The sequence below is a fragment of the Oenanthe melanoleuca genome, chromosome 7 (assembly GCF_029582105.1).
Source record: "Oenanthe melanoleuca isolate GR-GAL-2019-014 chromosome 7, OMel1.0, whole genome shotgun sequence".
NCBI classification, from domain to species: Eukaryota; Metazoa; Chordata; class Aves; order Passeriformes; family Muscicapidae; genus Oenanthe; species Oenanthe melanoleuca.
In genome coordinates, this window is record NC_079341.1 from 18,622,090 (window position 1) to 18,635,320 (window position 13,231).

Below are 13,231 nucleotides of genomic sequence, written 5' to 3' on the forward strand. Positions count from 1 at the left end.
ATAGTTCTCACTACAAAATATGAAAACTTTTTAGCAGCAATAAGCAGTTACTGTAGTTATGCTCATATGATAAAAAAAGGATCCCAGGTCATATAAAAGATTACTCAAAATAATCAGCAGAAAACACAACACTAAGTTTTAGTCCTCTATTTGATTATAATATTCAAATTTAGACCTCCTGAGGTCAGGGGTCTCACTCTTTCAACATCAACAGCAAAAACAGACCAGCATAATTTTTATTACTCTCCCACAGGCGAGAAGTGTGGAGGGCCAGGAGGATGCAAGGCCCACTCCTGTGATAAAGTTTCCTGGCTGGTAACCACTCCTCTGTAGGCAAAGCTGAGAGGGAACATTTGCCAAGCCTTCAACTGAAGAAAGCCCAGTGAATGGAAGCTGGAAGGAAATACAGGGTGGATCCAATTAATGCACTGCTCATTATGCAAGTGTACTCATTCAGAGGCCTCTTTATGTCAGTCAGTGTAAACAAATACCTGCAGCACTACCAGGCAAGCCAAAAAAAGCCTTGTTGTGAAGCAGAGTGGCAGACTTGTTGAGACAGTCATGGAGGTCATCATTATAAACTATTTTAATATCAACATGTACACACACCCCATTGTACTCTCTAAATCACAAAAGCATCACATGTGGAAGAAACATTATCATCATCATCATGAGGATGACACTTTTCTTTTTCTGTTTGTTTGTCCTCAGAGCTCTTAATAGCTGCTTATATTGTTACTCTGGAAATGACTACAGTTTACATAGAACACCTGGGTTCACATTAAACTACCTGTCACATGGACTGACAGCAATGCAGTTGCAGCACACTGCCTGCTAGGGCAACACCTGAATACTACTTCCAGGCCACTCTATACATGTAGACAGGAGCTACAACCACTGCACAGATGTATCAAACCTTCTTCTCCACTATAAAATATCTTTGTGCAAGAGCAGAACTGAGGCAGGACACAGGAAAGCTGCCTACAAGGTGCATACCAGCAGCCTGTCACTGAGCAGCAGGCTCAGTCTTCAGTCACTATTAGAGATGTTCTCCTTAAAGGGACTGGGGGAAGGAGTAGCAAGGCTAGCACATGGTCCCTTTCACTGCTCCATCTCCCTACAGCATGTAGGAGCACTTTTCACCCTGTGAAAAAACAGCAAGTCATTCTAGTTGACATCAAATATTAATCAACGTTTTGTGTGTGGATTTCCAGACAAAATTAATACTTTTGGCTGTATACTGCTACATACTACTAGTCCTGAAAAAATGGAAGAGGGGGGAAAATTTATATATTTATATATACATGTATATATAGTTATAGAGATAGAATTGTTTCTGCTTCCTAATTACTAAAACAGCAACCTAATTACTAGGTAAGATTACTATAGTACTAAAACTCCACAGCTACACATGACCACGCATAATGTCATAAGATTTCTGGTCTTTCACAGAAGCTATATGCTGATAAAACAAACACCAGAACTCAGCAAAAGTTGATTTCTAATTTATATAGGCAGAAGATCAGACTCAGGAAATTTGAGCAAATAAATAATATTTAAGCGTAATACAGACCCTCAAATCAGTTCAACCACCCTCAAAGAAATTGTAATTTACACCTCCTGCAGACCTTACTGTACGAAAATAGTCTGATAAGACTGTGTGACAAAACTCTCTATGCTTGTAATACAGTTTCACAAAATCAATGCTCTTTTTATATTAAAAATTCATCTAGGAAAACAAATGCTAACATTGGAACACCAACAACTAGCCTGATGTATAGACTCCAGGATGTTTCACAGCAAACTCGACAAAGTCACTGGGATGGGAGCATGAAAACCCCGACCCTTATTTTTTCATGTATGATTTAGGATTTACCAGTCCATGTGCATCAGGCAGGCCTAAAGCTTTGCAAGAGATTCACAGGAGCCCCAAGTGAAGTTAATATAAGTCTGAAAAAGAAGACAAGATGTAAGTGGTAATGTCTGGATTCCAAAGACTGTTTTTATATATGAAGATGAACTAATTTCACTTTTTTTTTGAAATTTCTACATGTGAACAAAAAGAAAAAATAAGATGTTGGATACTACTGCCTTGGCTCTTCATTCCAGCAAGCCTTCCCCCAGACAGAAACCCACCATCATAAATAAACAAAAAAGTGAAACAGAATCCATAATAACAGCTTCCTATTGAGGTCAAGGCCCCAAGTCAGCCACGGGTATTCAAGGGAAGCAGAGGTCCTTTGCATTTTGTACACAAAACAGTGGATATGCAGGACTGAGATGAAAGAATCACTTAATGGACCACATAGCTGGCACATCTTTGCTTTGACAGATAGCTCCTCTCCATACATAGTTTCTCAATGTGCTGTGCTCTAGTCTGAGAGCTGGAAGAGGATGATAGATTATTTAGCAGATGTCATTTTCTTAGTCAATGACCTTGGGTTATTTTCAAACAATTGCAAAAAAAATCCTGTTAGAGACATAGGACTTTATAGAAAGAAAATGTGAAAGAAGTGATGGTTTGCTCCTGATAAACATGTGAAACATTTTGAGATGAGGATGACCAACACATTGTTTTCATACCAAACTAAGAAAGAGTCGTGATAAAATTAGGATCAGTTTGAAACCCTTGAGAACTCTTAAAAATAAGTGCAAAAGCAGATGCTTTAAGGTAAACTTGAAGTTTCTTTCCTATGAGGCAATTTACTTAAGAGATTTGTTATTGATATTTAAAGCTCTAAACCACTCTGGTGTTACACCTGAATTATTCCTGTCAGGAAACAAGGCAAAACACAAGGAATACTTATGTGATGGATACAAGTGGCCGAGTTCTCTTCAAACCTTGGAGTCAGGTCTCAATGGAAAAGCAAGCAAGATGAAGTAGTGCTCTGTTTCTGCTTGTGCACTTTTCATCTTGGCAACTGAAGGTAAATGTCAGGCTAGAGATTCAAACTCTTGCCATGACTCTAACAAACCATCAGACTATTTTCAAGAAAATCAATATGTTAAGAGGTATTTTTTTCCTCCAATAAAATACCAAACAAACTGAAAAACACAATTAAACTTCCTGTGTATCATGCATGATACAAACTGTTAACTCTGGTGAAGAATGTGTGATTCTGGAGGCTGGCAATGCTATAGAGATCTCATTTTTAACTCTACATCCTTGTCTTGTAACCAAACCCATTTATCTGTGTTGGCTGAAAGCCAGGACATCTGTTCCTGATGAAATTTTGACATTTCTAACTTTCCACTGCATTCCAAACTGGAAGAAAACCAAGTATTTTTCATGTTTCCTATAAATGCTCTAGAAAATAACAATTCCAGATTAGCACACATGACAGTACCTCTAATTAGCAGGAAAGATATGTTTCTTGTGTCAAATATCAAACTGTTTCATTATCACTCCATAAAGTGACATTTTGAAATATCTAATTTTCTAGAGCAGTCAATATTTCACATCCACTCCTTACAACTATTTTTTGATGAAATGATATTAAAAATAAAATAGAAAAAAAGCAGATTGCATCAGAGTGATTTGATGCCACTGTGGTATATAAATTGCCCTCTGTCACACACATACACAAATATATTTTCAACTGCGTATTTTATTACCAAAATAAAGAATTAGCAAATGTGAAACTAAAGATTGGCTTCTCTTTTTTCCCCCCTAAGTCTGATTTACTCTTACTATCCTGAACAAAAAGGGAATAAAAGCTTTTCCAGTAAGGCATGTGATTTCTGCTTTCTGTCATCTAAGCACTTCTTTCCATGATTTTTTTCAAATCCAAAATTATCTTACAGATATTTCAGTATAGAAAAGAAACAACTTAAGTGGAACAAAACTAAAATTATCCTGAAAATGGCCTGTTATAATCAAATTTCATGATGTAGGAGACTCAAAGCATTGATCCTAGAAGGGAATAGAATGTGTTTATTTCAAAGCAACTCAGACTTCATTTTGGGTACCCATAAGGTAATTCCTGCCTTAGGTAGAAGAGGTCAACATCTATTTCTCAATTTACATCTCATCTGCTCATACACCAAACTACAATAAAACCAAAAGATTCATCCTACCAAAAATGGAAAATCCATATGTCCACTCAATTAAATGTTATGTGCTCTGCCCTAATTTTCTTCTATAGGTTTTCAGTGAACTTCAACTTAATCCTCTTCTATTCAGTTTTCCAACACAGTTTACAAACTTCATGCAGACACAGATCTCAGGAGCGCCCTGGAGCCCTGCACTGATGTCATTCAGTAAGGTTTGTGATTTCACACCATCGCCAAGGTTGGAAGAGACCTCTGGAGATCACCAAGTCCACTGGATGCTCAATCAGTGCAGGACTATGCCCATGTTTTTCAAGTACATCCACAACTAGAGACTCCACAGCCTCTTTGGGTAACCTGTCACAATGTTTCACCACCATCCCAAGTAAAAGTTTGTTTAAACAAAATTTCCTGCATATCAATTGCTTGCTGCCTCTTGTCCTTTCAACTGTACACCATTAAGAATCTCTGCCCACCAGCACTCCCAGGACTCCATCTACAGTTCAATTTGTCATCATAACAATGCAATCACTGTTAATTTAGTATAAGTGTTGTAAGACTGGGAAATGTTTGGCACTGGAATTGTTCACACTTTCAGGCTACTCTCTTATCATATCAGTTCTCACCCTTCTCTCATACCACTGTGTGGGAAAACACGACAGATAAGAATCAACCACTCAATCACCACTCAATTATTGCTTCAATACATACACAACACGTTTCTGCTTGTGGTCTAACCACCTGCTTTTCTTTTTCTCAACAATTTCTTTCCAATATGATGCCCATAACTGGAATTAATTATACCCTGCTGGACCTGACCATCTCATCCAGCAGCATGCTTTGGACAACCACAAGTATTGAAGCAGGAAGTTTGAGAAAAGCTAATGGACAAATGCAGAAAAGCTTGTCAATAGGCACATATTCATGACCCACTCATTTCCTAGACCTTCGTTTTCAACAGAAACAACTGGTCTTACCAGTTCCAAGGGGGATTCTGGTCTTGACAAAGCACTGATCTCATCTGCTACAACAGAGCTCAGGAAAGCCACAATACTGATAGTAAACTGATGAGAAGCTGGAGCCCTCCAGCTCCCCAGCTGCACAGGTCTTCTCCTGGTTGAGAAGTGCTACCCGAGATCACCCACCAGCCCAAAAATTTCTGAGCTCAGTTCCATTTTGTGTAGATTTAATTTTGTCTGCTTTGTCACACTGTAATGCCCACTGGTTTAGACTAGCATTCCACATTTACGCTCCCCACTTACGATGTTTCAGCAGTTGCCATATCAAGGCTAATTTCTGTGCATGTTAAGGAACATAACCTGTTTGAGCAGTCCCCTGAATAAAGGCACACCAAGCAGTCTATCCCCAACCATGGAGGCAACTGCATCTCATCAGTACATCACACAGTCACAACAGACACAAGGAAAAGCAAGCACAAGGGATATTACAACGCACCACTGTGATCTTCCTTTCACATTACGTCTGTGATCAGAAACTCCTTTGAGTAAGCTCTTTACTTTGAGCTATAGAGCACAGTCTTCCAAATAAGCAATTCCCTGCCACTGCAGGAAAGCATCTCTCCTTAGCCCAGGCAGTTTAGCTCATTTGTACCATTTCAAGGGTAGACAGTATTGGTACAAAAGCAGTTCTCATAGTTTAAAGTTCTGTCAAACAACATAGGAAAGCAAAATCAGAGTAGTCTTTGCTTCTAATCTCTTCTCAGTGAAAAGATAGGAGTCCCATGGACATAGTAACAGTCCCAATGAAAGTTCAGGTATCTGAATTTTATGTCATGTAGAACTGAATTCAGTCAGGAAAAGCAGTGAAAAGAGATCCCAAAGCTGAAGTGAGAATTTCAGCATCATTTCTATTAAGCCTTTTTCTCTTTCTGCTTGTGAAACTAAAAATACTGAGTTTATCTCAGAGGATGGCAACTGGGCAGTGAATAGATTTGATGACACCAAATGTTATGTTATTTCATTATTGATAAAAATAGAGCTACTAGCTTTTGCAAATGATAAACACTGCTGCAAGCACAAATACTCTAATAGCCTCAAGAATGCAAGATTTTATGGCAATGAACACATTCCAAGCTCTAACCTCCGTTTGTGCAATAGGGTTCACTATGTTAGGTAGATTTATTTTTTTAATATAGTACTACAGGTTATTGTCCTCATCCATACAGGAGAAACCAATACAGTGAAGATATTATTAAAAGAAATCTTCTACTGCACTAGCATTGAGGAAAAAATGCAAGTGGTTTAGGGATTATGCTTTAACTATCCTAGTGTGACCTGTGAGCGCAAAGAAGGCTCTTCATCACTTCAGACCAAACTTTAATGTGCATCATTAATAATATTAAAATGAACTTTAGGTTAGTGAACCTGAAAGATATTTCATTAATACAAGGTAGTCTGGAGACCCTTAGCATTTCATTTCTCCCTGTGCAAAACATAACTTGGATAAATGGCCAACACACATAACATGGTTAACTGGATGTTACACTCCTTCACAATTCTTGAATTTTTAAGTAATTATACAATTACCTCAAGAGTTAAAATTTGATTGAGCTACATCAATAATAGTTACATGAGGCTTTACAATTGCTTAGACATTTTAAAGCTTAACAACAGCAGAATTTGCTATTAAGACAGGTATTAACTTTGTAGAAAAAAATACCGTTTTCTAGTTTTTGTGCAGAAGTCACAACTTTGTGTTACAGGTCCACCTAAAAACCATCTCTAAGATTACAACCGACTGTGCTAAATAGTCCAGTTCTCTCACCCTGGCTGCAATTAGAGTACTTCAGAATAACCAGAAAGGCATTGCCAGAAACTGATGGACGCCATGGGGTGTAGAGTTAGTCTTCTGTAAGGACTATGTGCTAAAAACACTTCCTCCCAGAGGACGGAAGTTCTCAGGCCATCTGATTGTCAGAAACTTGCTCACCTTACAGCAAGACATTAGTGATTCCTCCTGTTTCAAGTTATCAGAGACCCACATGTTTCATGATCAGAGACCCTTCCTTTCCCTTGACCTAGTTGTCCCCCAAAATCTGTAAGTGCCCAGCAAGTGAATGAAGTCACTCTGGTGGGAGACACAAAGCAATCCAGGCGTTAGATCAACAACTCCAAGGAATTGTTGATACACATTATATGCATGTGACTGTCCATAAGCTATCAACTACAGTCTTAAGCATACTACTGGATATCATGTAAGGCTACATCACTTACAAAAGCTACATAGTTTTATGCTGCAAAACTCCAAGACCAACTCGAGACAGGCACAGAAACACTAAATACTAATAAACTGTCAACCTACTGCAGGCATGGGATATTTAACAAATTGAGAAAAAGGAACAAACCTCTCCCCCCTCCCCCCAAAATATGGTCAAATAAACATTGTTCAGCTCAGGGATCAACCCTGTTGACAGGAACAGAGATAGATTTAAGGGAACAGAATATCCCAAATGGAATAGGAAATAAAAACTGGTTATATAAAGAAAAAAATAAATGACAGAAAACGAGTAACTTAAACACAGATCAGCAAGATATAAACGCATTTTAAAGCTATTTATTGATAAGGCTCTATTGTTACTTTTTAAAACTAAATTGGTTTAAAGTTGAAAAGAAATAGGTTTTTTAGGTATTTTCTTTCCAGAGTCTGTCTTTTCATACAAGTTAGTAATTCCAACATCCTATTCAATTTTGACAGAATTAAGTATTTAGTAAATAGAAATCAAGCAAAAAGAAAAAACCCTACATGTCATCTTATGAAAAAAAAATTATTAAAAAAATAAATAAATAACTGAGAAAGTTATTGCCAGAAGACATGCATCCACTTACATACAAATGAATTACACCTGAATGATCGGATTTTGCCTAACACACAGGGAAGTAAGCAAAAAAAAAAAAAAATCTATAAATATTACAGCCTAGGAAAAGGTTTTGACAAAAATAACCATCAATGCCCCACCCAACCTCTCCAGATGAGGTTTTGGGCTGCTGGAAGTACAGCAAGTTTGTACATTCTCTTCCAGAATTTGTATCCTGTCTAGCATCTTTTTTGTTGTAAAAAATACCCACTGATACTAGATGTCCAAGGGAGTACAAAAATCAAATTTGTATGTGTACACTACACACCAGAAACACTTGTAAGACTGTATGTATTGTCATCCAAATGAATTTTTATAGTTAGCAAAAATATATACCTATACAAGCCCAGACAATCATTGCAACACATCACCCAGATCCGCTAGGAATTCTACTGTGTCATGCTAAATGAAAATCTGCTGAGGTTACCTTTGAGATTGAATTATCATTACAAAACTAAATTTTCATATAAAAGCCATGAATTTTCACATGCTCAATGTCTACAGTTTCTTGATCAGAGTAGTAGTAAATGATGTGGCTGGCTCAGCTCAAGTCAGTGCAGCTGGAGGGCTGCTGCTATATATAATCAAGCTATCTCTGACCTTATGAGACATTCCATCAACTGCAGAATATCAGCATCACCTTTGAGAACTGCTCCCCATCACGGCCAGATTACAATAAAAGCAGTATAAGCTTAGTTTGCTGATTCATGGAGTGATTTCATTAAATAAATTTGCAACTACATTGCAAAGATGAAATATTAGTAACTTCAATAGATGAGCCAAGTGTAAAGAAAGCAGAAATATCAGACTACTTGACTCAGAAGATTGCTGGACCACAGCAGAAATCTGTTTAGTCAGAAATTGTCTTGGAGGATTCAGTCAACTTCTGGCTTGAGAGAAGTCTCTAAAACAGAAGTGTTATCCTCTTGCTTTGTGTCCAACAAGAACACTGACTGCTGAGTGAATACTGTTTTTGTATAAGCACACACTCCTCACAGAGGACATGCTTAGGAGTTCAGGAAAGGATGCTGCATCTGAGCAGTGAGGTCTAGCACAGGGGGAGAGAGCCATGTTATCCCATAAACAAAAGAAGAAAAATTGTATTTTCTCAGAATAACGGGTGTTCCATTTTTTTTTTTTTTTAGGCCAATCAAAACTACAATACCCTGCTATTAGTAAGACCAGTTTCAATTCAGCTTTAACCTGTCTTTCCCAGACTAGAACTGGAAAGCATCCAGGAAGACAGAGACTAATTATTGAGCACTTATATTACCTGAAGGCTTTGTTTACAACAGAGGGTGTCCTTAATTGCTTACATGCCTTTAAAAGAAGTAGTAAGACACACAAAACAAATACGTACTATGGGGAAATATGTTCCCACATTATTCACTGCACTACTAAACTTCCACCATCTTCCAAATTACTAAGTAACACTATCTTTGTGCTTAGTTATTATAGTTTTCTAAAACTTACTTTGTGTTTAAAGAAAGAGATAAATGAGAAGGAAGGGAAAAGAGAAAAGGCTGTTAAAATATGCCAGCATCTTTTTACATCCATAACTATGATAATCTCAGCAGACACATCCACTAAATCTCATGGCTATGAGATTATACCTCAGACCAAACCTTATTTCAGAGCACTCATCATCATCAGACTCACTTGCTGAGGCAGCTGAACATAGAAATAATGTTCTAATCTACCTTCTCCTTTCATTCAAGAGGGCTGGTCAGGGATAGCGGGACAAGGAAATGAATAAAAAGTAACTCACTTGAAAAGAGAAAAAAATTAAGAAGTGTCTAGATTATTTTCTTGGCTTGGTTAGCTGATTCACCAAACCGGTAACAAACAACAACAACAAAAATCCCTGTAGGATTAACTCTGTAAATAGGACGTGTATATGCAAAGAACAAAATTTCCAAGTTCTATCATTTCAATTCCACCTGCAAGTATGTACAAACAAATACATACTTATATAAAATATACACATATATATCACCTTGCAGCTTTGCCAAGTTGTATCCCCCAAACACGTCAAGAACTTTGTAAGCAACGATACGTGAAGTCCAACTCCCCCAAACTATATTTCTTACTATTGTGAGGATTCATGAAGTTAGTAACCCTTCCTGTAAAGCAGAGGAATAAACTCCAGCAGCCTAGCAGTCAGTTGCTATGAAGCAGTCTGAAAATAATGGACATAAAACACATAATCAGATTCTTAATATCTTGTGTCTGCTTACCTACCAGTGTACAGAATTACAAGAGCACCTCTATTAGAATTAAGATATTTTACCAAAAAAAAAAAAAATAGAATACATTGATGTTACAGTACTACAGTACAATCATAGATCTAAAATAAAACTGCAGGTTTTTCAAATGGGTTACAGAACCTATATCTATTTTTTCTTTAGCTGCTACCTTTGACTCTGCTAAACATCTGCAAGGGCATGTTGCAGGATGCAGCACATTCATCAGTCATCCACAGCTTGAATTAAAAAAAAACCCACATTTTAACAGAGAGAAGAAAGAAAAAAAAAAAAAATCAATTTCAAAGATATTCCTCTCTTCCCCTTCTCAATCTTGTATAATTGCAGACCTTTAATTGATGATGTGCATGAAGGATTTCTGTAGCTCCCAACAACCAAAGCACAGAAATCTGAAAAAACCAATTAACAATAGGCACTAATAAAGCTTGATCATTCCTCCATTCAAAGTCATACACAATCCCCCTACTTTCATCAGGTCCAGATGCTTTCGCTCAGCCTGCTTTAATAAAATGCTATACATGAAAAATCACTGTTGCACCATGCTGCGTGGATTAATCCCACACAAAACAGCCTGATCCTACACTCACAGCACAGTTTTGAAATTGATTTTAATTTTAAACGGAAAAAACACATGCCTAAGCAATTGTTAATAAAACATCTTTGGAGGTCTCTCACCTACAATCAAGTTAGCAAAACACATTTCTAGATATAAATTTCAAAATCGGTCTAATGAATACAGGCGAATTTTAAAAATACTGGTTCTCTCATCCATAAGTATAATTAACACTTAAAAATATAATTAAAAATCAATAATAAAATAATAAAAATTAATAAATTTAAACATTATTTTAAATTATTAAGAAAAATAACAAGAGTAAGTGGATGCAAACTACTACATAATCAGAGTAGCTTCTACAATGCTAACAACATCCATATCAGTATTAGCTGAAATATGAGTTAAACTTGAGGCTGAAACTATCTCTCGACTAACTATTCCTCCATCAAGACACAGTCCTGCTGTGATGCATACTGCAGTTCAGATGACAAGACATGCAATATCATGCACCCACTTTCAACACTCAAAAGTACACATCATACAGATTGCATAAAAAATTTAATTATTTGACATAATCTAAATACTTGTAGTCATTACTCCAGCTGTAACTATATTGCAGTATTTAACTCAATTGCTTCAATTAACTTTTCACAACCTCAGGTTTTCAGTCAGATGACAACTTTTTCTGTGTTGTTTAGTAAATCTGTAAAGCAACGCAGAAGATAACAGCCCATGACAACTTATTTTTCAAAACAAATATGGTCCTCTCAACCAAGCAAGGAATACAGGCAAGTTCTAACCGGGGAGAGGGAATACTTAGGAAATTTGAAGTGGTACCTGGCAGATCAGCTGTATTATCATTTTTGAAGTATCTTTACAGCCTTTCTCTGGCACGTAGTAACTACCGGACCTCCTGTAACTCCCTAGACTACCCTAATAGCATGCCTAAGAAGACAAGGCTGAAAACACGTAGGTGTTGGCATAAGGAATGTTTCTTTTGTTCTCAGCTGCTGAGGGAGCAGCACCTTTGTCGTGCGGCGCAGCAGCGAGCTCCAGGGAGCACCCTCTGGGCTGCAGCTGCCTCCCCGCGACAGGCGGCCCTGCCAGCGCCCGCACGGCAACGCTCACACAACACCGCCACTGCTCCCCCAGCGCCCCGCGATTAACTATGCGTATACACGTGTTTATGCATTTGTGAAACGTGGTTTATGAGTTCAGCAGCCTCGAAGAACGGTGAGTTTGGTTCAGGGATGAACAGCGTCTGGTGCGTTTCATCACTGAGCTTCCTGGCAGCCCCAGGAGTGTTCCGATGCTCGGCACGGACCGCTCACTGATACCATCTGCCACGCAGAGCTCTGCGCTGCCCCGGGCTGCCCTCACCAAGAACTGTCCCTTCCCACCTGAGCCCCACGCCGAACCCGCCGCCGCCCCGGGCACCCAGCGCGGGCTTGGCTGCGGAGGGCGGCCCTGCGCCGGGGCACGGGCAAACTCTCCTGCCGGGACCGCTTCCCGCCGCGGCCCGCCGCCACCGCTCCTCTCGCCGAGCTCCCGTGAGGGGGGCGGACAGGACGCCCCGACCCGCACAGGTGCCGGTGGGCCCTTCTCTCCCGCCCGCCGCGGCCGGCGCAGGTGGCGGGAGGGCTGCGCCCATTCCCGGGCAGACCTCGCCTCCTAGTGCCCGCGCCGGGCCGCGCCGCACGCAGCGGGAAGGGCAACTGGCTGCCTCTCGAAGCCCTCCACCTCCCTGCATCGGGCCCGCTACGTGACCGACAGGGCAGGGATAACGCAAGGGCCCGGTGAGGCCGGCAGAAGCGGCGGCGGGGAAATACGCTGGGCTGACAAGGCTCCCCGGCTGCCCTTGGGCCCGCCCAGCCCAGCCCAGCACGAGGGGCTCGGCGTTACCTTTCGAAGAGCAGCCGGATCATGAAGATGCAGAAGGCCAGGGGGAAGGCGAGGTAGAGGTCCTCCGCCTGTGGAAAAGTGGCTTCCTCCGTGCTCTGCAGGTCCGCCCAGGTGACGTTGTGCGGCAGCCAGAACCGCTCGTTCCAGAACCAGGCGAGGATCCCTGCCATCTTTGCTTTGTCTGCCGCGGCGCCCCTCGCTCCGCTCCGCCCGCGGCGAGGCGCGTGTGAGCGGCTGCCGGGAGAGAGGAGGATGGAGGCGTGTGTCAGCCCCGCAGCCGCGGATGATGCTGCCGAGCGCCGCCGTGCAGGTTCCCCGCCCGGCGGGGGCAGCGGCCGCCCCGCCTGTCACACGGCCGCGCGGCGCCCATTGGCTCCCGCCGCCGCTCGGGGCCCCGCCGGCCGCTCCGGAGCCGCCTTTCCCCGCCCCTTTCCCCTGCCGAAAGACCGCGCCGTAGCCTGAAACCGAAGTGGCGCGACCCGAGCAAGGGGGACCCTGTCCCGGGGGCACCCACCGCGGCCGAGGCTGGCGGCAGCAGCGCTGCACCCACCGGGCGCAGCCTCCGCCTCAGCGCCGCCGCCCTGG

At 40.9% G+C, this 13,231-nt stretch overlaps 1 protein-coding gene across 2 annotated transcripts in view; it reads right to left on the reverse strand.

Moving 5' to 3' along the window:
- Nucleotides 1-13,010, reverse strand: part of CERS6 (ceramide synthase 6) — an 89,779-nt gene extending 76,769 nt beyond the window's left edge. The window contains exon 1 of one of the 2 annotated variants that reach the window (XM_056496319.1): nt 12,647-13,010. In XM_056496319.1, the coding sequence (XP_056352294.1) occupies nt 12,647-12,816 (170 nt within the window). In that variant the 5' untranslated portion in view covers nt 12,817-13,010. The remainder of the gene's footprint in view (nt 1-12,646) is intronic. The other variant, XM_056496320.1, reaches the window with a different exon arrangement.
- Nucleotides 13,011-13,231: the final 221 nt, after the last annotated feature.